This window comes from Pseudochaenichthys georgianus, chromosome 24, assembly GCF_902827115.2.
Source record: "Pseudochaenichthys georgianus chromosome 24, fPseGeo1.2, whole genome shotgun sequence".
Lineage (NCBI taxonomy): Eukaryota > Metazoa > Chordata > Actinopteri > Perciformes > Channichthyidae > Pseudochaenichthys > Pseudochaenichthys georgianus.
Genome location: NC_047526.1, coordinates 20,823,731 through 20,848,894, shown reverse-complemented (window position 1 = coordinate 20,848,894; position 25,164 = coordinate 20,823,731). Strand labels below are relative to the sequence as shown.

Sequence of the window (25,164 nt, the reverse complement as noted above, 5' to 3'; positions counted from 1 at the left end):
TTTACAGGGCACACACACACTGCTGGAACACAGCTACTGATCACAGGTCAGATAGTATTTTGGTTTGTAATATTTATGGGGGAGGGAGTAACCTGATAACAGATACTGGTTTAACGTTTTCCCTCTCCGAACCTCCAATCCAATCTTAAGTTTGCAGTACACATCTTTTGCTCCGTTGTGATTCCCTGACCATCAAACGTAAGTGTCAGCTCTCGTGTGTGAACCTTGCCCCCCTCCTCACAGGAAGAGGATACGGCACCTGAAGCCACAGATAGTGCGTAGGGCAGCCACATCAGTGATATATAGAGCCATGTTGCTCTGACATGGGCCACATTGAAGTGAAGTCAGTGTGAGTAAAAGTCACAGCAGCGTGAGAAAACAGGAGTGAGCAAGTCTGATTGACAAAGTTAGAGTTTCATATATTTGCAATTTGGAATGAAGCACATGAAAGCTCTGAGTGGTGGGTTTCTGCAATGACTTAGCTTTATGTATGTTTGGGTGGGAGCTGCATCGGCCTGCTGTTGTTTACCCTTTCAGAGTAAAAGACATGTGGCTACTGAAGACTTGGCGAGGGGGTTTGTCTTGATGCATGTGCTGCATAAAGAATTGTCACTATGGTAACTTAAATCAAGCATCCAGTTTTAAAATAAATGCCAGTGTTTAACGTTGTTAGGCCAAACCTTTACCACTTTTATGTGTCTGCGTCATAGATAATCTGCTGTATTAAAACCGCAATCTACGGTTTTCATTTCAAAATAAAAGTGAGCTGCAACATTATGTGGAAATGTCAGTAAATGTGGGTGGTGTAACAAATTAACACGGTTGTGACGTTTAAAGGGAAAGGTCATTCTTTCTTCACATGATAGCAACAACAGTTGGAGAGCCACATTAATTAATGTGAAAACAATTTATATTTGGGTTAAATAACGGCTTGTAATAACCTGTATCAAGTCTCATAATGACTCGACACTAAATGTTGACGTAATGGGGAAAAAACCACCTGCACACCTGAGACGCTTAGAGTAATAGTCGGGCTGTTAACACCATAGGATGAGAAATGAAATGTCAGTAACTCAAAATAATTACGAGGAATGCTGTATTCACGTGTAAAGCTGGACATTTGTAGTTTCCTCTTTTGACTCATACCACCCACTCATTTCTGAACAAGTCTGGCTTGTTGAGAGTTCGTCAGTCTAGTCAAAGACAAATATTTCCTAGGTTCATTAATCATATTCCGAAGTGGAAAAAGGTGAGTTGTGAAAGCCATATCTATGTTTGGAGGTCTAACCTGTGAACGTTCATGATCAGCTCGTATAGGGTACTCACTGCACGACTATTTCTCCTCACCACTCTCCGTTCCCTTATAAATTCATTTCACACCATCTATGAACACAACACAAATCAAACTATCTATATTTATTTAAAAAGTCATGTGATCCTGTCGAACGGCCAACGTTTGTCTTTTTTCTTTCAGCTCATGAATGGGTCAGACCAACGTTTTTCAGAAAAACATCAAATGGCATCAGTTCATATTTGTCAAATCACATGAAGGAAAACAATTACGTCGGTGTGCTTCTGTCCAAATGTGACTCTGTGTCGCTTTCATTTAAGAACATATCAATTGTCTGAAGAAATGGCATAAGATGGTTAAAAGTAATTGCTGGCAAGAAAATGTAACTCACTGTGAATGCTAAATAGATAGTAATGCAGATGCTTATTAATGGTGAGACAAAGGAATTTGAAAAAAAATGAAGAAAAATTGCATATAGTTTTCAAAAAACACAAAAATAACTATTTTCCTGCATATTTTGTTGTCTTTATTAATCTGGATATTTATATTCATTACAACAATTGCCAGCATGCATTTAATTGTTTTCCAAATTTGATGTGAAAGCAGACTCATTTAAAAAGTAAGTCAAAATATGTCTGTATGAATACATTATAGACTTAGCAGAGTCAGTCAGATGTAGAGAAAGGGAGTTTTTAAATACATTAAAAGAATAGTAATTTCATTCTTGCCGAGTGTTCGATAAATTTATCATTACAGGTCTTGCATCTGTCTGTTAAATACAAAGCTACAGCCTGTAACTGGTTAGCTTAGCGTATAGACTAGAAACAGAGCAACCATGGTCCTGGAAATTGATAAAAAACTAACAAATATATTTTCTTCCCAAACATTTCTAGTTTTTTCTGTTAGGCATGGCTTTTTGTCATCTGCTGCAATGTGTATCCCTGTGGCCCACAGTACAAGTTTTTGGGTTTTACTCTGCAGCTTTGAGGAGTCTCATCTCCTTCTCACGGCAGTTTCATTACAAGACATGTAACCTGCTCATTTAAGGCAAGTGAGGCACCATGATCATGTTCACGATGATACAACTTGAGTACTCAGTCCCCCAGAAGCCTAAAGGACTGTTGAAGTTGGAGGTAGATTTGATTAATTTCCTCCTATTCTTGACGTTTCCTTTTCTTTTTCTTGTCCTTTTTAGATTTCTTCTCTACCACCTCCACCTTGTCTACATCGCCCACCTCCTCTAAATGTTTCTTCTTTTTGCCAACAGCCTCAGAGTCTACACTTTGATCCTCAGTTGGCTCATGTCCATTTTGAAGCTCAGTTTCCCTATGCTGTTTTTTATGCTTCTTCTTCTTCTTGGATGGAGGCAGTTCCTCGAAGTTCTGCTCAACACCGGAGGTTGAGCTATTTGTAGCTTCTTCACTTTCTACCATTTTTCTCTTCTTCTTCTTCTTCCCTGAACTCTCCTGCTGCTGGTCCTCATCGTCCACCGTTATGACAGGAACGGGGGTACTGTTCTCTTCTACCACTTCTAGATCATCGTCTGACGTGTTGCTCTTCTTCTTCTTATTCTTCTTCTTCTTCTTCTTCTTCTTCTTCTTGGGTTCTTCTGAGTCGTCAGTGGGGATGAGGATGGGTTCCTCAGATTGACCTGAAGTCTCGTCTGTCTCCATCGATGGTTCTTCACTCTCGGTCTGTCCACGAGACTTCTTCAACTGAGCCATTCGCTGAGCAAAGTACTCCTGCATAGTGAGAGTACTTTTCACAGTGTTGGTGATGGTCTCTGTATCCAGTTTGAACGCCGCAGGAGGAACATTCTTCTCAGTCTCACCCTGAGAATCACTGCTGTTGCTCTCCTAGACAAAAACACACATGAGAAGACAGGGTTAGGATTTAATGCAGAATTTAAACAATCAACACTGAAATAGACGGACAATGGTGGACCGAGGAGCTTAAGTGATCGTCAATCATCACGCACAGATTAACCAGACAGATTTTCTTGAGTGAAAAAAACCCAAATAGGATGTTGAGGCAACAATAGGTGTTAAAGGATCATCTTAAAATAAGCATCTCTGGACATAATTATCACACAGTTGACATTTATCATCATCTTCTTCCAACACAATGTAGCTCCACACATCCAGCTGTGCTCCTTAACTGCCATCTCCACGTCTAACCACAAACACACCTTAAATATACTAAACCATTGTGACACTACAGAACATCAAATAGAAAGAATATATTTGTCTTTTAATTCATTTTACAGGGTTTAGAAATATGTACATATATATTCAATTCATCATAGTACTCAGGCATACTTCTACTTGTCTTCTCTCGGTTAACACACATTTTCTATTTCATTAGACACTTTATACTTTGATCATCGGGTGCTTTAGGGAAAAAACTAGGGCTGTCAAACGATTACAATTTTTAATCAGATTAATCACAGCTTAAAAATGAATTAATCATGATTAATCACCATTCGAACTATGTCCAAAATATGCCATTTATTTATGTATATTGTTGTGGGAATGGAAAGATAAATGAAAGAAGGCGGATATATCCATTTAACATACAGTATCTATGTTTATTATAACATTTTTCTGCATGTCAAAATGAAAGACAACCCACACACCTATCAATCATCAAACCGTGGGGTCTTAATTCATTACGTGTTGATTTCTATCAACGGGGGAGTACTTCAGGAAAGTCGACAGAGGGGGGGGGGGGGGGGGGCTAGTGGAGTACTTCATGACCACAGGGTGTGAACGTTGTGATCAGCTGTTTTAGCGCAGTTCTCCAGTGATGGGGGAGTCTCCCTCCGCAGCCGGTTGGCGTAGTTTTGGCACAGTTCCGTTGTACAGACCGACGTTAACAGCAGCCCTGTCTGTGCACACGGAGACCGACTCTGTGGTCCGGTGATCTAACCGCCTTCTGGAAAAGCTTCACAAGTACGTCGGTACGCAAATGCGCTTTGTGACAAAAGTGACGGTACGCATTTCAGATTACGCACATAACCTGCGTACCAGTTATGTGCACCCCTGTACCAGAGCCATATTATTACTATTATATGGCTCTGCCCTGTACTACAGCAAGAGTATTCTCCGTCGGGACTTCCTGCAACAACACCACGCCGTTATCAAAGATGTTCTATTGAGAAGACGGTCACTACGTGACAAAAGTTTTCAAAACCGTGGCGACTGAAATCAGTCTTACTAACTGCTGTCTGTGCAATTTACTCCGCGAGTTGGCAGACCTTATTTTGCTTACTTTAACATCATTTTTCATGGTGGGGCTAAGCCATTTCTTGGTATGGGTGTAGCCTACCCCAGCCATATCCTGGCGCTGCCACTGGTGGCACGTATGGGGCGGGCCATTCTGCACATGCGTTAAATGCGTTAAATATTTTAACGCAATTAATTCAAAAAATTAATTACCGCCGTTAACGCGATAATTTTGACAGCACTAGAAAAAAAACACTTCTTTTTTATATGTGTGCACTTAGTAGCTATGGTGCTTTAATTTGTGTTGATGAAACTCTCAAAAAAGGTGTTGATATACTTGTTTTGTTCCTTTTGATAAAGTATGACTTCTTTGACATTCTGCTTGTAGTAGATGGTGACACTATTAGACAGGAAGTGCAGGGATGTCCTAAAAAAAGGAGTAAAGAGCCAAACTCATTCACTAGTTTTGAATAAACTGTCTCCAATCTGGGGGACATGAGTTATTACGACACTATTAAACAGGGACTACTTTACAACTATGAGGTACAACGCAGACTACATTTTAACTCTTCAGCAGGAACAATTTGTCACCTCACCCCTGCGACCCATTTGTCTTCATTTTCCTAATGGCCTACTCAATGCATAATGATTGGTCCAGAAGAATACAGGAGCTCCTCCTGAGAGTCGCTCTAAACAATGCTGCCGCTCAGAGTATTGCCTCAGAGATGGCATTATTCAAACCCTACAGATTAGAGATTAATTGAATATGCCGTGTTGTGTAGAGTCACCTCATGGTGCGGCCTTTAAGCTTTTACATTCAGATTACATTACTTTGGCCCTTAACACAGATTGAGGCAGACAAGCTAACTGATGGGCTGGTAAAACAATGTGGATGCAGATCCCAACTGTTCTTTTGGGACTTACTGTAAGTAGACTGAAATGCAGAGTGAAGTTAATACATTGGTTACTAACAAGGGCTTCTGCGTCTTCTGTGTCATTTGTGGCAAGAAATTGGCTAATGACAGCGTGAAGCCAAGCGAAACATAACACCAGCAGGAAACAAAGCACATCATTGGTAAAGGTTAGGAATTTTTGGAGAGGAAAATTCATTTGGCATATTCAAAGAAGAGCCACAGACAAAGGGTGAGGGCGTCCTGAAATATGTCTGTGCTTATCTAAGATGTGGACCACTGTGTTGCTACACATGCACCAGGTTTCCACGCATTACACATCTGTATGTCTTGGGTTACAACATGTGCCACTGGGGACTTAAGCAAAACCCTAAAGCAATGAGTCGTTACTACCTAAAAGGCTCTACAGTATATTATGTATTTCCATGAGGGAATCAACCATTGTTTATTTGGTCTAATATATTGATTATTATGGTAAGAAATTATTGTCCTGCAAATATACCCTTGGATCAATACTTTTGAAGGGCTATACATTATGCATGTAAAAATCAAGATTTGACCAGGTATAAAAATACAATATAATAATTAATCTTAAAAGTAGTGATTCTGGAGCCTCACATTAATAAAGCACCAGATTGAGGCTTAATGACAAGCCAGCTGTTCAAATGGACCACAAAGTTTTCCGCCACCTCAGTCCTCCACGAGAAAGAACCCCAACTTCTAACAAGGGGGGGAAAGGCCCTTCAGGTGAGGTGCTATTAAACAAAACTTTCCAACTTCCCAGAGAAAATCTATACTCCCCGTTACTGCACAATGGCATCCTCTCTGCTTGGGAGAGTGGAGATGGGGCTTAGAGCTGACAGCGCCAAACAACATGTAACAGGGATTTGGGAAGATGGCTGGGGGCCACTTTAGAACTGCCTGTGAAATTACTCTCTAGAGAGGGTGAATGAGCGAGGGGGAGAACGAGAGGAGAGTGACTGAGAGAGAAACATCTCCATCAGGGGAAGGGGCTGGAATGTGGTCCGTCCTCACTACCTGGGGTCTCCATTAGACCCTGATCCGGCAGGACACACATATGTACAGTGTGGATGTGAAGCTGCTGATCCAGACAGCACTACTGACAGCCCTGGAGATCTTTGTTGGCGAGTGTTAAGGGCAACATGTTACCAAGAAACAACTCTGCAGTAATGTTGGAGATCTTATTTCCAGGTGTGTGTGTGTGTGTGTGTGTGTGTGTGTGTGTGTGTGTGTGTGTGTGTGTGTGTGTGTGTGTGTGTGTGTGTGTGTGTGTGTGTGTGTGTGTGTGTGTGTGTGTGTGTGTGTGTGTGTGTGTGTCTTTCTATGGCCTGGTATTATCAGTCACCATTTCTGTGTCATATATCAGTACAGCAGGCATGAGACAAAATGCTGAGATTAAAATAAATGTTATCACTGCAGGAACAATGTTAATTATCGATTTGTTGATTTGATTTGTTTCCTGATATAATGAAAATTATGTTTTCTGCTTAGTATTATTACATAAAACAATAGCATTTTCTTAAGCAATTTTCTACTCAAGTATGTTGGACGTATTCATTCATAAAGATAAAAAGAAATGGGCACTAAAATACATTACTGAATTGTGTATTATTTTAGGCAGCTGCAGCTTCATATAGTTTGAGGTTTGCAGTCCATTTCTGAATTTTCAGTATGTCAGTCACTTGTTTTACGTTTTGAACTGATAAGGTGAAGCCCTGGAAACAAAAGATGAACCCTCCAAAAGAAAGTGCAGTTAAGTGAGGGTAAGTCAAATGTGTTTATACCATAAGATGCTAATGCTACAGTGATTTATTTGTTTTCCCTTATATTGCTGAGACTTAAAGGTGGGGTAGGTAATTTTGGAGAAACCAGCTCGAGTGCGCTAGAATTTGAAAGTACACAGCCGGAACAAATCTGCCACTTCCTCACAGAGCCCCTCCTCCAACACACACGAACGCGCACATGACCAATGAGGGCACGAGATAAGTTTGTGCACAGATGGAAGGCTGACAGGCAGGTAGGCCATCCAGTTACTTTAGCCGGGCCGGCTAAAGTGATTGGTCGTACTTTTTACAATACTACGGCTTCCACAGGTGAAATTTTTTTATGGATTTTTTGTCAAAGCACTTAAGATATTCATTGCAAAAAGTGTATCTCGAGCCGGTTTCCCAAACCTACCTACCCCATCTTTAAGAGAAATGTAACATACCTCATTAACTACTTTAATTATAGACTTCCTTTTGAAGAACAATGTTTATTTTCTTTAATAGTACATGTACTTTAAAATGGACACCTACTGCAAGAGAAGGGACACCACTAATCTACAGTTTTACAAAAATCTTTTTTTGCGAAAACCATAGAAAAATGATCGAAAGAAAAAGGCAGTCCCAAGCTGCAACACAGTGGGGTTGGAGAACACACCTATATCCAGCCGTGTTTACTCCTCCACAACCTCCTCCACCTCCCGGGCCCAGAAACCAGGAAAAGGATGCGCTCAGTGCAATGTGTGCAGTTCTGAGATAAGGCTCCTTCGGCAGAGGAGCGGTCTGGCCGGCTATCGGTCCCTTCCTGCTCCCCTCTCTCCCCTGGCGGGGGCTGGGGCTGGGCAGGGAACACAGGGAGGGCCCACAGAGGGTCCCAGAGAAAAGGAGAGGTTGGGAAGACATTCAACAGGCCGCCTCCTTCAAGACACTCCAGTCCTATCTCTCTCTGCTAATGTAGCCGATGGAAAGCCAACCGAAGACATGTGCCAAGGAGCCAGAACACTGAGGCCAACATATTCAGGAGAGTCAAACAAGCCAGCAGAGGGATGGGGGAAGAGGCTCACTGCAGAGGATGGGAAACTTTTCCCCAACTAAGTCGGAAGCTTTATGCATACTTATTTTAGTATACAAGATTCCAGGGTCAATACTTTTAGGATTGTCTGTTTTAAGCTCTTCATCCCAATACACACCCTATAATAATAAGTCAAATTATTTGTAATGTTTTCCCAACACTGCTCAGCTTCAGACGGCATCATGAAGTCCAAGAATTTGTATGTGCTTCGTATTTTATTTGCCCTACTAAGGGGTCACAAGTGGGCGTCTTATGGCTCGACATGAATTACTTGCTAGTTACTGCTTCTCAAAGAGTTTATTATTTGCTCAGTTTCAAATCACTTTATGGTTGCGTAAACTGTTAATTTTCTGTTGGACAAAATGAGGGATCAGAAGACACACATTTAACTCATGTTTTGCATTCGTCATAACCGTTTACATTCGGATAGACACATTTTTGAAGCTGTTCTCAAGTGAAACCAGTGAACATGGTAGCTAACTAAACGGGTGCTAACTGGGACATCCAGCTCTGCCTGCAGTAGGTCTTAAGCAAAGCCCAACAGGCCGAGGTACATGAAGCGTTACTTTGTTAGTTCAACGTTTAAGTGAAAAGTATGTTGAATAAGTAATAAACATCTTGCAAATTACCTAGCCAGATTAAAACAAGGAGATTATTTTTAATAAACTAACATTAACAAGATCTGGTAGCGGTATAAGACTTTAAAATAATATTGATAAGAAAATGAAACCCAAAAGGATGGTTGAAAAGGTCACTTGTATTACATTTATCAAAAAGTTACGTCGACTGATGAAGACGTCTTACAGCTTTTTTGAAAATGGTATAAATTCACATTCTGGCTCACATGTTAATTAGCATTTGACAGAGCTGCAATTGCCCATTTATTTTCTTTAAGAATTGCCTGTATGCTTTATTTGCTGGGTTTTTTCCTCCAATAATTTCCAGCCAATATCGGTTGTGTCTGTAATTGCATGAGTGTGCCCTCATTGTCCTGCCACAATAATAAATTTGGCGATACTCAAGGTCTATGGATCAGGCCCTGATTAGCCAGCTGTCTCTCCCTGATGAGCACACAGGTCCAGCATCCCATCTTTCATGAGCTGACGTGGGCGGACAGAAAAACAGGTGGATACCTTATTCTCTGTAAATAAGTGAACCTGGTTGACCTTCTTTTTTCATTTTTTTTTTTAAAAGTAATATCTCTGCCTTTAAATGTGACCCTAATATTTAGCTTATTTTTCTGCAGAAATTCCATATACACAAAGTAGAAAAACTTTAAATGATGCACCATAAATACATTAAATGCCACACACGGAAGCTTCCACAAGACAATACTTTTGCTAAAGACTTTTTTCGTGTGTAGTTAAGTCAAAAAATATATATTGGGGTTTGAAAAATTACACTTTGTGTCATAAGCAACAAATGAAGACAACATTATGCATGCAGCACGACTGCCCTGAGCTTGTTTTACATTAGCAAACACTAGCCAACAATTCCCCCTCAATAGCATAGGGTACTCCCACCCCAACCACAGAGAGAAGATACAGTGATTATTTCCCCCAGATGTGATTTATTAGATTAAAGAGTCAGTGATTAAACGCTGGTCGGCGGAAGTAAACAGCCGAGAGGGCTGGAAATCTTTGGGCGGTTAGCTTCACCAGGCGGTAATTACCCTGGTCCCATGTATTCTAGCTAAGGCCCGTAACTAAGAGACAGGCGCCCTCTTTTTCTTTTTTTGTCCTGTGCTAATCTGTAAGTGTCAGCGAGCTGGCATGGCCAGGAGGGAGCAGTCCACAGAACTGCCAGGGAGGTAGGTGGTGAATGCGTGTGTGTGTTTTTGCAGCAGGGAGTGGGGGGGGGGGGGGGGGGGGTTGCTTGGCGGGTCTTGATATTTTCAGCGGTAGAAGCAAAAGGGCCAACAAACATGCTCAAGAAAGGGAGAGCTTTTTCGCTCAAAGTAATTAGATGTTATCTGAGAATGAATAAGAGCTCTCCAGCTTGACAATACGCTAAGAGCATGACTGCACTGGCCCAATCAATCTGCTCCAACAACGCAGCGAAAGCGCACGTTTACACCAGCATCCCCTTTCAATAGATCAACACTGAGGTTAACAGACAACTGAGCCAATAAGAAAGATCTCTGCTTTAGTGCTGTATTTCTATTTATACAGTTAACTGGAAAATGCAGTAGAACTTCAGTAAATAAAGAATAATCCTGTTCATGCCAGCAGGACAGACGCTTAATCTGTAAAGACTGCAAGTTAACAACAAAACTAATCGATACAGATTCTTTCTACATATACATAGCACCTGACATGTGTAACACCATCTAAGCTGGTCTTAATTAGATTTCTAAATAATCCAACACTACCTCACGTTCCTGTTCCCAGGCCTCAGCAGCAACCTATAAAACCTGTTCTAGAGTTGAATAGAATTTCTGTAAAAAGAAATGTTGCCTCTGCGCTGTCAGCAAAGTTTCACTGCTCGACTCCGCCCATCGACTCCCTGGCGCCTAGCCGACGCTTCTGCCAAACGCTCGAGCCCCCAACCCGCTCCGCCCCTGCCCCATATTCCTTAAGATGCTGGTATCGGGGGAGCCCCCGCTGACGTGCGATCCTTCATGTGGACGACGCGTGGGCAGGAAAGACTTGCAACAGGTGCCACCCGATGAGGCCTGATCCTCGGCCCCTTTGTGCCTGAGCAGGAGTGGGAGTGGGAGAGGCCGCAGGGGTCATGCTAACCCGAGAGCAGGGTGAGCCATACCGACTGTCTGACTGGAGGCTCAGACGTCAAAACAAGCTATGTTCCAAATTATATTCAACCGCTTTTCCTTCGCTGACATTTTTAAGGAGTAAATAACTAATGAATGGGTCACTGTTAGGATTTTAATGTTTCTTACATCATCGGATCTGCCGACTGTAAAACTTAAATCCTAGATAAAGATATGTACTGCACTGATAAAGAGGTTGTGAGCAGTGAGCAAAATATGTTATGTTGCCGATTGCATTGAGCAACAGAAACATTGTATTATAGTTATCAGACTTCTTCACAAGATCAATATATAGAAGACTTCCTCATAATAAACCATTTAATTAGAAAAAGGTTTTTAAAAAAGCTTTACATGCAAGTAATACAAATTAACAACAAAAAACAAACAGAATTTAGTCTTTTTCAAACCCCACCCCCCCAAAAACAGGACCGTGGAAGCAAATGTAGGTGGAAAAATAAAACTATGGCTTGTTTCCACCTTTCATGTGAGCTGGCGGCTTTAAAAAATGACTAACTTTTGTTGATGTATGAATCGGCGGGGAGTCTATTTATCAGCAGGCCCTCTGCGGTCGCCGGCTCGGGTCCCTCAAGTCACAAGCCGCGTCGCTCCCCTTTGACTGATTAATTAGCCAATCAGAGGACATTTTTCACTGGGCGGCAGAATGGTTTATTTCAGCTAATGCCGGGCTTTCGAGCTGAGGCCCGTTGGAGCCTCGTCGGCTCTTTCGGCCTGCCTGAGTGGCCGGGCAGAGGGGCAAGGGAGATAAATCAAGCCGGGCTGGCCCTCCATGTGGCTCCCCTAACTAAACCCCCTGAGGAGGGCATGGTGGTGGAGAAGGAGGAGGAGGAAGAAGGGGGGGACGCAGGACGGCCAGGGGCACTGCTCGCCCGCCGATAAGCACGGGGAGCACAGGGCTGCCAAAGTGCCTTCATTTAGAAGTGGCCGGGGCTTTTTGATATCTCGGCAGAGAGAGCCTGTCGTTTGTCATGCTGTGAGTAATTGTGTTGAGGGGCGCTAGAGGAAGCAGGAGATGGAGGGGGCTCGCAAGCGTGGGATGGGTGATGGATAACAGAGAGCCATGTAGATGGACAGGTGCTCCAACACAACTTGATAACTTTCACTGGTCAGGGAGTGTAAATAATGGTTGTAAGCCATCATTTTCAAGTGTCTAGATGGTTAGATGGAATAAGGGTTTGGGGTGAAATGGTGGTCATCTATTTATGGTGTGTGTGTACTGATGATGGTTTGTATTTAACAAATGTTTTTTTTACAGAGGTCACTGGTTTTGGGGGTGTTGTACTGGATCTAAATCATATTGAGATGTGTATCAACATGTTTGACCTTCCTAAATACATGAAGGCATAATATTAGGAACCCGTCTTAATATAATGCAGCCAAACACCACCCTCACTAACTAAGACCCTGATGATAAAACAGAAGAAAAACTGAACATGATAGGCATTAAAAGTAGACATTACAGCAAAGTAGTATTTGAATTGCAATAGTTGCATACAAAAAGTGCAGCCTCTGGTGAAGTGTTACGTATGCTTTTAATATTTTAGTTCTCACTCTTCCATTTATAAATAGGGCTTGAATAAGAAATTCTAAAATGTTTAATGTCACACATCTAGTGTACTGTGGCTGTTTGGAAGGAATCAAACCCTCATCTTTAAATGTATATATATTTTACAATAATACTTGTTTTTCACAAAGCAAATGTTACACTTTTAAAAGTTAAAATAAAGGTCATTTTTACCCAAAATACAGCTCTGCTATACACATTATTGAGAAGACAGGTGAATCACCAAAATGAATTAAACTTATTGGATGACTGTATACAACCAATTAATGTGCATTAGGTTAGTAATCTGTCCCATGAGCTCATTAGTCCTTTCAACACGTTGCTGCCTTTAACTAAAAGAGGCATGTGGGACAGCCGAGTGTCTGCGTGCGCGTGCACGTGCGTGCGTGTGTGTGTGTGTCTGCCTGTCTGCATTTCAGGGAGCGTTGTGAGAAGCGATAAGAGGTGAACAGGAAGCACATCACTGCGTAGGAAGGAAAACCCCAGCAGCGGGGGGACTAGTGTTAGGGGGGCTGGAGAGACAACAGTGGGTGGTGGGTGAGGTGCTCGAAGATTCATGAGTCGGTAGAAAGGCCGTTCTGGAGAAGCAGATTCAGATTTGGTCAGGTCTCACCTTGTTAGGATGCAGATATGTGATAACGCAACTGGTTCAAACCCCTGGCAATCCAATCCAACACTAAACCAAAGCCCCTAATGTTGATTTTATGCTGCGAATGGATCTGGCCCTTACTACATCCAGGACATGGTTAAACCGTACACCCCAGCACGTGCTCTACGTTCTGCATCAGCCAAACGGCTCGCTGCACCCTCGCTGCGAGGGGGACCCAAGTTCCCATCAGCAAAAACACGTGGGTTTGCTATCCTGGCTCCAAAATGGTGGAATGAGCTCCCCATTGAAATCAGGACCGCAGAAAGCTTACACACCTTCCGGCGCAGACTGAAAACTCATCTCTTTCGACTCCACTTCGAGCGATAGAATGACTAACAAAGAACTGCTAACAGAGCACTTATATACTAATAAAGGACTGGCTTAGCCAGTTGAGCAGCACTTGAAACGATTGGCTCTTTGAAACCTGATGTTCTTATATGATTCTGTTTTCCTCAAGGTTGTGTCTTCCTGGTCGAATGTACTTATTGTAAGTCGCTTTGGATAAAAGCGTCAGCTAAATGCAATGTAATGTAATTTGGTCACTACTTAGGAGTACAACTCTTTAGGGTACTGAGATTTCTGGATGTTTGTCAATTGTAGAGCACAATTTGTGCCGTCACAGTAATGGTAAGCACAGACCACGGAGCGCAGAGGGTCACTGGCAGTGTCACAGAGATCCTGCACAATGCCTACAGCTTGATTGGTCCATCACCCTCTTTACCTCTTCCCAGCGACCTCTGATGTTGCTGGGCTTCAACACAAGGCCTCATGGGATGCCATTGTAATTGTGTTCAGTGTTTTCGATATGGTCAATGGTGTCCCTCCTGGCTGAAAAATAACAACCCATAACCAAACGATTAGGGAGAAAATGATAGTGTGTATTGCTTGCATTTCCAATGTTAATCAGCTGGGGAGAAGCAGCCATTGTGATGTTATGGCTCTGTACCTGCGTGGGAATAGAAAAAGGTTTTTCTTTTGCAATTTATGGATTTTAAGATGCCAATTTCTTCAAGCCAAATGCTTGAGATAAATAGAGGAAGCCAGCAAGAGGGTTTTTCTGTGTCTCTGCGTCCAAAAGCTACATTTGTTATTGTCCTTCTGGCTCTGTATGGAGTCAGCAGAAGTTGTGACACCAAAAATACTTTAACAAATTATATTTTAGTGAATTTCAACAGTAGATTTGGTGTAAAGAAAGATCCATTGGCAGATACTTGTTTAATTTGTAATAATAACTCAAGCGATGTTTTTATTAATCAAAGGAAGACCGTCCGAGACTAAACACCTTTCGACTTTTTATTAATTGTAATCTAGTATTATTTAGTACTATTTAGTTAGGCAAAGGAACATACTGTGCCTGAAATGCAGCTTGTACCTGTCTGAGCCTCTAAGCTACGCTTCAAAAGCACAAGAGCAGCATATTGCCAAATGGTAAAGTGACCAACCACCAATGCCAAGAGCAGAAAGACAACTTTTTTGCAAGCGTCATCATTTCAGATTTCTGCACACCTCGCCCAAATTTTGATTTGCCTTTAATAATGCCCGCTGGCATTCTAACACCCTTATGTGAGCGCTCCAAGACAGAAGTGGAGAAAAGGGGGGAGTACAAAGAGAGAAGTAGGGGGTAAGAGTGCAAATCCCTTAACTGGATTTAGGTGCTCTCGCCACCACCGGTGGCCATTTGGCGGTGTTAAAGTGACGTGGCTAATCTAGGGCCACAGGCTTCACAAGGATCACATGGTACTGCAGCGAATGATAGAGGCGTCAGCACCAATGGTCACCCTTAATTACAGAGGGAGATAAGCTAAAACCACCTGGCTAAAAGGAAAGCATTTCCACCCTCAGTGCACACTTGACATTGAACGAGATCAGGAAGGATCAGAGTACTGCACACCCAATTTAGAAAACCACTGTTTCAGTGCAAACAGTCATTCACACCTTGGATAACAAATATTCTCTACAGATATCTTGTTACTTGAAACAGAACCATTTGTCACAACAAGACTGACTGGAACAAATAAATATGTACATGTTTTACAGGAATTAGTCATGATCATATTACCTAAGCCAAACATTATTTCTACATCTTTGAGAGAACTGACGGGATTGTTTTCTTGATTTGTTAAAAATGCGTTTGCCTTTGTTAGCAGGTTAAAACATAACAACAATAAATTCAGCCTAAATTAAATGTTATATCAAAAGAGGAGTGTTTAGCGATTGTGGATTTACCAAGAAAATCATGATTTATTTCTCTTACCTTCTCTGGGTCATTGGAAGACCCTCCTCTCTTTCCAAAGATACAGTTTAGGTCAGTTTTACTGCGGGAGGACAGGTCCTTTCCTAAGAGGGGACACAAAACAAACACATTTTCTAAAAATTGCAAAGCCTATTACAACCAAGTTAGTTTTTTGTCTATTATTCTTGCTTTGAAATACAATTCATGGTCACATTCATCCCCAAGACACACAAAATAAATTAACAAACATATTAAGGGCAGCTATTTTTCTAAGGCAACATGTAATAGTTGAGGAGGAATGCGGGGGGGTCTCTTAAGGAAAGAAAAGGGGAGGTTTGCGTAGTCTGCTTCTGGATACAGGGATAAAACGGCAAAGAAAAATAAACCGACGACAAGGTCTTCCACGCACGCCTCCGGATTCCCATTTTCAAACCAGGCCTCAAAGACTCCTTGAGCACACAGTGGTCTGTCTCGAGCCCAGGTCCTGTTCGTACAGCTGCATCCTCTTCCTTCAGCGGGGCTCTGATAACATTTGGTTATTTATTGCTTTTAAACCTCTATCTCCCCGACTCTTGGCTTTGAAAGCCACTGCACATGCAGGTCTGAGAAGTAAAACCAAGAAAGTATGTTGAATAGTAAAATAAATGAGGCGGGGGGGCTGAGGTGTTTGTCTTCTCGTGAACTCGGGTCAAACGTAAAATGATGCCCAATGTGACCTTTCTGCTGTTTGGATGAGGAAGTACCTGTCAAAACGCTCAGGCTTTGAGGTGAAAGTGCAAATAACAATGTTCTGATAAAAAGGGGCTTTAACGTTCAAAAGGTGGCTGAATGCCATCATGCAGGATGGAGCATGTGCGCTGCTGTCGTGCAGCGGAAAGTGTTAGTGAATACACGCTGGTTTCTAAGGACACGGTTGAAATGGTAACAACTATCAGTGAAGACAACTAGTCAAACCAGACCAACAGATCACTGAGGCTCTACAGGGGATGCACAAATATGACAAATACTAAATGATGAAAAAAGCTAAATAAGATAGTCTCCAATAAAACAATGTAATGAGTTTTAGAAACACTGAACTGCAGGTACAGGAAACAAATAACAACTATCTGTGACCTGAAGCTCTTTAGCTGCATAATATGTTGTAGTTGCGTTTCCTTAAAATCTCCAATTACAGATCTATACTGCCTGAAATGCGAACATTTGTTTTGATAAAAGCCCCAAGACTGCAATTAAGCCAACAACACGGAGAAATGGACAGAGAGCTTGTGGTTTAATTCTGCATCAACCACCCCTGCTGCAGTGACAGGTGATAGATGGAGGTAGCAATTAAAACTGGGTTACTGGTTTATGCTGTGAGCCCGGACCAAAGCAGCGGAGATTTTGGTGCCTTTCCCCACAAACAAAGACCATCAATCCTCAGCGCTGGCAGTGAGGGAAGCAGCCTGAACAGGATATCAATAAAAAAGCAGGAGAGAGTAAGGAGGAGGCCTGCGCTGAGACGCAGACTAAGATGTTTGGAAGGTTCCCAGATGCTTCTGTAGCCACAACATTTTAATGCTTTAATGTTTTTACAGCTTTCCTATCAAGTTAAGCAATAAATTAATGAGAAATGACTAGATGCATTTTAGTTAATAACCAGGATTAGACCAAACCGCAATATCTCTTACAATTTTAATCAGACTGAACATGAAATCAGGTTTTAAAGGGAGCACTTTGGGGCTGGGAATTATCCTAACTTGTTTTCTTTTCATTCTGATTTTGGTTTATAATGATGACAACCAAATAACCAATATAAATTATTATAATTGTCCCAGTTTCTGTATGACACTCACCTTTGTCTTGTGTTATAAATATAGCAAACCTTTTTTCTTTACAGCCGTGTACATTAAGAACAAGTCGAACAGGGACAGCCGCTATACGTTTATTTTGCTGTAAAAGTGCACCAGATTCATGTACTTTCCTTTATAAAGTGCCCTCTTTTTTATGTAAATGCTTGATGTTTCCATAATAACCAAGTAACAAATTACATAAGCGTAAGGATGATTTTGTCATAATCAAGCAGAACTGGTTGACCTAGTTGACACATGCACATGCAGCACTATGAGGAGGACCTGCCTTTTCAACCTCTCATCTAACAAGCTTAGCAACCCTAAATCCATTACCAAGCCTTAACTTGGCAACAGCTTCCTGGAGAGGAGCGCTAGCGTCAGTTCAGTCAGTGGTAGCATGCAAACAGGCGTGGCCGGTTATATGTTGCCAGGTAACCCTTTGTTGGCATATGCCGATTTAGAGCATAAGCTGGCCAAAGTGAAGCAATGCACTGGCACTTTATGCTTGTCAGACAACTTAAGGCAGGCGGATCACCCAACTCTCATGTTTCCAATCAAGTTATGGACAAACAAGTAGTGCCAGCGTCCCTTCTGTTGCACGACAACGGTTGTTGCCTTTTTCTTTTTTTAAAGAAACAAGTCAAAGTGGTGTCAGGTTGCCAAAGACACGTCTGCTTCCTACAGAGCAACAACATGTCTCAAGATTGAATTCTGGTTTCCCTGTAAATGCCTTGTGTTTAACAAACGGCGGCATTGTCAGGTGCTACCTGCTCTCCAGCTCCCTTTAAATAGCTGCTGGTGATAATTAAAGGGATCTCCTCAAATGGATTAAAAGTCCTACAAGGTCAGACTTTATTAGCTGATGACTTGTTGGGGTACAAATGTGTCCTAAAAGAGGCCCAAGTTCACACTCAACAAAAGGTGATGAACAACAGATACATGTGGCTGTCACATTGACAATAACACTTAAGCAAGGTATTGTTTTCAGTGCTTTTCATGGGGTCAATGAGGCCGTCTTGAGAGGGAGGAGTGAGGTGGATATAGCTGGGAGGATGCAGAGATTCGAACAGAATTGTAGCATTTCAAAACGTTTGATGGGACTCGCAGGGCAGGGACAACAGGAAATGTTTTCAAAGATTTCATTGCAGAATGGAAATATCACCATACATTCTCATTATGACTGTGATATATCCTCATTAAGAATAATGGAAGTTGTGATTTTATCGATGATGCCAACGCTAGAGAGGGATTAAGCAGAGGTAAAGCAAGGCTAAAAGCAGGCCAAGGCTAAACCACAGTATTTATAGTCACTGAGGGGACACGCAGGGAGCCTACAAGAACCCTGAAGACTTTGTTTAAATGAGACTCGCCCCGTGAGGAGACATTAACACTGTTAAACAGTCATCGGTAGTCAGGATTTAATAAAAACAAAATCTAAAAATAACATAAATAACTCACCTAACATGTTTTAATGCAAATGTGGTAAATGGTGCCATGTTGTTAAATTATCATAGTGAAGTGATATTTAGAGATGGCATGGGTGCATTCATTTTCAAATTACCCAGCAGATGCAAAATCCCAGAATGAAAACCAACTGAAGCAAAGGTGCGTCTGCAAGACTCAGAAAAGTCTGTTATAATCAGTTGTAGGACTTCAACAACGTATGCATAGGGACTGAGGGTAAAAGGGAGAGCACCAGATGGAACATTATTATGTTCATAGTGTCCGTGCTTGTTGCCTTAATTGTGCCTTGTATGGTGCATCTGATGCACCGGGATCTTTTTCTGGCTCCTGCCAAATTAAGATCACATAAACAGGGTGAGAGGGTCTAGAGAAGAGACTCAGGTCATACGTTATCTAGCAGGGTCATCTAATGGGCCACAAAGCCCCTGGGAGGTGTTGTTTTGAGGGGGCCAGTAAATGGACATGCCAGATGCCCCAAACAGGAAACAGGAAGTTGCTATTGAATGACGTAAAATGTAAAAGGCTCTCCCAGGTGAGGCAAAAGTTGAGATATTTAGTTTGCTCATGTATGCTGACCTCAGGATGTACATTGAACCAAATAACAAAAACTGTTATGGATTAATTACTTCAGCATGTGTTAATACTTCATGAGTTTGCAATCCTTTCAATCCAAAAGGATGAGCTAAATGAATGTTTAAAAATGTTTATTATCGTGACAATCATCTTAAAAAAGTGTAATCAGTCTATATGCTCTTTGCTCAGGAAAAACCACTTTGCAGTAAAATATGGGCTTGTGGTTATTCAGTTTGGTCTCCAGTGGTCCTGAACATCAAATTCCTCCTCTTGCCTATCAGTGTTCTGGCCTTGACCAGCAAATCTTAACTTCCTGACGTGTAAAGGAGTAATGAAAGTAGAAGGAAGAGTTATTAATAACCTCCCCTAGCACTGACCGGGCCATCTGACCCAGTACAGGCTGACAGAGCTCAGATCAGCTTCAGAGGTCCGAGCCAAGTGCACAGGCTCAACAAGGGGCTAAAGAGACTCCTCTCTGTCTGTCTGGAATGACTGTATGAAAGGTTGAAATGAAAATAGTGGAGGCACACAATTGAGTGGGACCTAATATCAGTATACATCTACCTTAAAACAGAGATATTTTCACGAGGGAATTGTTTTAGCGCGATTAACGGTTGATCCAGTGATACTACAGAAACTGTTTTAGAGGCAATATATATAATGGGTGCTAAGATTGAGAAGAGAAAACACCCCTTGAGAAAATAGTGCTCTCCTGAGCTATGTTTATCCCTTGGACTTGCTGCTGTACAGACCCGTCTGCTGCCAAAAGATAGACCCACCTTTAGTGAACTTCATGTAATGGACCCTCTTTTTGCCAGTCTTGGACTTCTCCTCCAAGCTGAATCCTTTTGGCTCCTCTGACGTTGGAGGTTCTAAAAATAATAAAGAAATACAAATAAATATGGTCATGTGATAAAAATGTAAGATGCATCTTTGCACCAACTTTGATAAACCAGTATTCTAGCAGTGCAGTGTGTTTACCAGAACAGTGGTAACAAGATGTTTCTGTGAGAATGTATCCTAAATGTTGCCGTGTGGCACCCTCTACTGTCCGACACAGGGACCAAACAAAGACATTGCTGCACTGGGATTTTGTGTAGTTTCAGACCGAGCCACAACGTTGGAAAACCTAGCACTAAAAATGAGTACACACATCATGCATCAACTCATGACAATACGTAGCTAGGGTATAGGATCATATCGGATACATATTGGTGGATGGAGAATTTTCACGATCTAATAAGAATCTAATCACAAATACACATGAAAAGAAAATCCTATCGCTAGATCTCAACTTGTAATAATTATTTCTTCTTTCTTTTACACAACCAAGGGAACACAAAGTGCTTGAACCCAATGTGTGAACTGGGATGAAATGACAATAAAGATAATTTGTTTTATTTTTTAAATTGAAAAACAACATTTAATCCAACAAGGACAATCGGTTTGTGAAGAATAAGAGTGAGACACTGTTTTGAAGTAACACCGCCACAACTACATCATAACCCCTTTGTAGACAGTGCATTATAAACACTTCACACATCCTAATGCTGTGGATGTACATACCAGCGCTGTTGTTTTGACCATGGTGGTTGTTCAGTTGAGCTAGAAGCTCATTGAAATCATCTTGGTGGGCGATCCACTTATCCTGTGAACACAACAGGAGTTAAATGTAGATTTAAACACTCAGTTGACAGATTATAAGAAGGTACAGCTAGCCAGCCTTAATTATTTTTAATACAACAGTTCTGGCATTAATCCTCGATTATAATGTATACTTTGTTTTAAACCCTGACAATCTTTTTATTTGCGTCATTTAAATCTGTACCATAATAGATGTAGTTTTAAATTTAAAGACTGCAAGTTGATTGAATACACCATCTCACATCACATAAACGGTTTCCATGCACCACAAACTACATTAACCAATAACCATGTTACTAATACAATCAATATGGACTTCTGATTACTTATTCTCTTTAGGTTCTCGTAAAATGTCCTTGGTTTTCAGATTCAGAGAAACTATATTCCATATATTCCAGTATCAAATCCCAAAGTGTTGAATGTGCTCACCTCAGAGCTGGCAGTGGTTCCAAAACCTTGGTGGTTGTTTTTAACTTTGACTTTGATATGATCGGTGGAGCCCTGCTGAGCTCTTCCCAGGCCCTTCACATGAAAAGAGAAGACATTACGTTTAACACAATTGTTTCTTTACTCATCCGCTCACTGCCAGTTTAATAATAAATCACCGCTGTTGATCTAATAAGAAAGGTCCACCTCACCTTGCCCTTGGACCAGCCCATTCGCTCCAGCATCTTCTGGCCAAATTTGGATTCATCCTTGGACCAGGCGCTGTTCCTGGGGTCAACAGACCACTTCAGTTTCCTCTTGGCTGCATAGAGAGAAGCACCAACATTACATAAGAGTCATTGAACAAAATATAACAAACGAGCATGAAAGCAACTCACAATGCACGCTGACACCGACAAGACCTTATGCTTACTAAGACAAATGTTACTGTGCAGCATCGTGATACAACTACCCAGTTTAGTTACCCAAACCTGTATAATAATACAGTTGCCAAACAGTTAGATATCACATATGTAGCCTTGTATTGCACCCGTTTTCCTTCTAATACACATCTTTCAAAATATCAAAGTATGCTGCTGGCCCTTCCTGGTAAATAAATCAGGTTTTGTTCTGTAAAATAATGAGGACAATAAGGTTCCCTGTGCATGTAAACACACTGACATCTGTCAGCATTACGGGACCTAAACAAAAGCAACGTCCGACAACATTGGAGAAAACAATGTGCAACAGAGGACAACACGTTTTTTTAACAAGAGAGCAGACAAATGGATAACAATAGATGGTCATTAACGACGATATAGTTAACTAAACTGAGCCATTGACAGGTGACTGCAGAGTTACAAGAGAAAACACGTGTTGTCATATACTGCTTTTGGTGTGCTAATGCTAATGTTAGCAAGCCGAACAGTTGTAATACGTATACAATTGAATACTTTCAGAAGACTGTCTCTCAACAGCTGATGGATGTATTATTAGCGAAAATAAAATATAAAAAAACGGATTGTTTAATTGAAATAAAAAGGGAAATATCCGTAAAAACAATTGAAGAAATGTACATACGTTCAGCAAGCATGGACATCCTGGGGTCCTCAAACAGCTTGACGGAAGTTGCGTAGCCTTCGCAGAAATTGCCTGAAGATATATATATAAATACCACGCTGGTTGTTTGTGGGCAACATATCCTTGTAAAATATTTGTTGTGTGTCGTATTGCACACGGGTGTAAGTATTATTAATTGGCCTATTGTATTTACAATTAATATTATCGTTATTTTTATTCCTATCAAGTGTTCATTTTAGCCAACAGAGAGCGCCACAGCCACAACATAAAGTAGCCTATGTGCTGGGTCACTTAGGTTCAATGAACCCAAAAACCACAGCCCAATAACATTACATAATGTACAGTAGATCATAATACAAATACATTGTTATGGATTCAAGAGAAATTTAGAATAACTAAAAAACTGCAGACTGGAAAATAATGTTTTACTGGAGATCTTCCAATGGCAATATGAATTTGGAAAATTGAACTATGGTCTTCCCAAACTAAAAAAAAAACATTGCTTAATCATTCAGCAACACATCACACCATGTGTTCTTGCTCAAATCGATTCAGATCAAATTTCAAAATGTGTTTGTGGATAGTGGATGGAAAAAGCAAGGAAGATGCTTAATAAAGAAATAGCCAAGGATAATGTTGTACTCTCTGAACAAGGTTCAACAAAATATGAATTATTTGTGTCCTTGTTCAGTCTCTTGCATGCCAACAAGAACACTTTCACTCTGAAACACGAGCTAACACACCTCAGACTGCACAGATTGCATTTCACATGCATTTTACATTTCTCGTATGTAACTTGTTATCAACATATTAGACAACAAATTAACCCTAATAATAAGTTACAAAGACATCAACAGATATAGAGCGGATAGAGAAAAGGACAGTCATAGGATCATCATAAGCTGACAGTGGGTTAAATTGATTTATAACAAAAGCATTGACTTAATACAACTTGTTTTGGAATGTGAAATGATATCTTATTGGCTGTTGCATGGGTGAAAGCCTACGTAAAGTTATTCTTGATCTTTGCAGTTTCTAAGATGGTGTTTGGTAATTGCTTTGGTCTCACTTATGTCCTTGTGCTGCTTATGAGTTATACAAGCTTTCTGGGGACATTATCAGCCCTACTCAAAGAAATCCCTGAGTCTTGATTACATTACATTGCATTTAGCTGACGCTTTTATCCAAAGTGACTTACAAGAACACTTGATATGAGGCCAGTGTTTACATGTATTGTGTGCACAATGATACACCTGTGGGAATAATATTTATTCATGCTGAAAAGCCCCATGAAGAGGCTGACTCGGGGCACCTTCAGGAGATTTTTGTATTAATACATTAAAGTGTATTAAAGAAAATAACAAATATTCTGGAATAGAAGTTATTCAAGAGATTAAAGAGAGAAACTGTGATAATACAATACAAAACAAATGCAAAAAACATTAATTTGTCACAATTCTAGTTCAGATTTTCTCTCTTACAGAGGCTGACACCAATCTAGTCTCGGTAACACCTGTCCTCTCAGGGAAGCAATTATGTTTATCTTCACTGAAAAAAGAAAATAGTTGAACAAACTTAATTGAATTACTTCAATTGGTAACACACAATTTAATTAAGTTTTCTCAAATAAGGTTTTTAAATTATATTAACACAAATTATTCAAGTCAGATGTAATTAAAAATGTGTTTTCTTTCAAATCAACAGTTTGCATTAATCCAGTTTACATTTTCCAAGTTTTCCAACCCAATTATTTGCTTTACCCACAAGTAAGATACTGCTCATTAACAACCTAAAACTACATCCATCCATCCATCTTCTCCCGCTTATCCGTGGTCCCGATCCGATTCCGATCATTTGATTTTGACAATCTGCCGATACCGATTTTTCCCGATCCGATCTTTATGCAATGCATTAAGAGGAAAAAAAGGTAACAGATAACGGCTGGTCATCCAACGCGATGAATTCAGCTACCTTGGCTGTTATTTTTTTGGCCTTTTCACTGTTCTGGGGCAGTTTCTCTTTCCTTTTAAAAGTCTCTGAAAGTGTTCGTTGTTTCAGTGCCGTTACCTGAGTGGTCGCTGTGTACTCGTTGTGTTGTTGTTGGTGTTTGTTTCTCAGGTGGCTTATTAGATTGGTCGTGTTGAACGTAGCTCTGTTCTTTCCACCACGCGGAACCTCTGCCTTGCAAACATTGCATCTGGCTGATCCCCGATTTTTTTCTCCCGATTCCGAACTTTTGAAAATCACATGATCGGCTCCGATCCCCGATCACGTGATCGGATCGGGACATCTCTAGCTTCCATTATTGTTCCCTTACCACATATGTCTATCAACAGTGAAACGTTGTCAGTGTTTCTGATAGTAATTGTAACTGCCAAGTTGGTTCTTCTAAAATATTGACCAGAATATAGATTTCCTGCTTAAAATCAAATGTATATCAAATAAATAAATGAACATTAAAATAAAATCATTTACGCACCACAGTGTCAGCCTGATTTAATTCAGCTGTGCTCCTAGATGTGATGACAATATCCGAATCAGAGTCTGAGGTATCATCCCCTGTAGTAAAAGCAAAACGTTCAACACATTATTATGTATGCTGCAGGAGAGGATGTTAACATGTAAAAAATAA

The 25,164-nt window shown here is 40.9% G+C and overlaps 1 protein-coding gene across 1 annotated transcript; it reads right to left on the bottom strand.

Moving 5' to 3' along the window:
• Positions 1-1,401: 1,401 nt before the first annotated feature.
• Positions 1,402-22,603, bottom strand: pinx1 (PIN2 (TERF1) interacting telomerase inhibitor 1). The gene is made up of 7 exons (XM_034075921.1): positions 22,533-22,603; positions 21,665-21,774; positions 21,456-21,548; positions 20,949-21,030; positions 20,162-20,254; positions 15,538-15,620; positions 1,402-3,147 (listed from the first exon to the last, which is right to left on the bottom strand). The coding sequence occupies exons 1-7, from the start codon at positions 22,549-22,551 to the stop codon at positions 2,446-2,448; spliced, it is 1,182 nt and encodes a 393-aa protein (XP_033931812.1). The 5' UTR covers positions 22,552-22,603; the 3' UTR covers positions 1,402-2,445.
• Between the last annotated feature and the right edge of the window lie 2,561 nt (positions 22,604-25,164).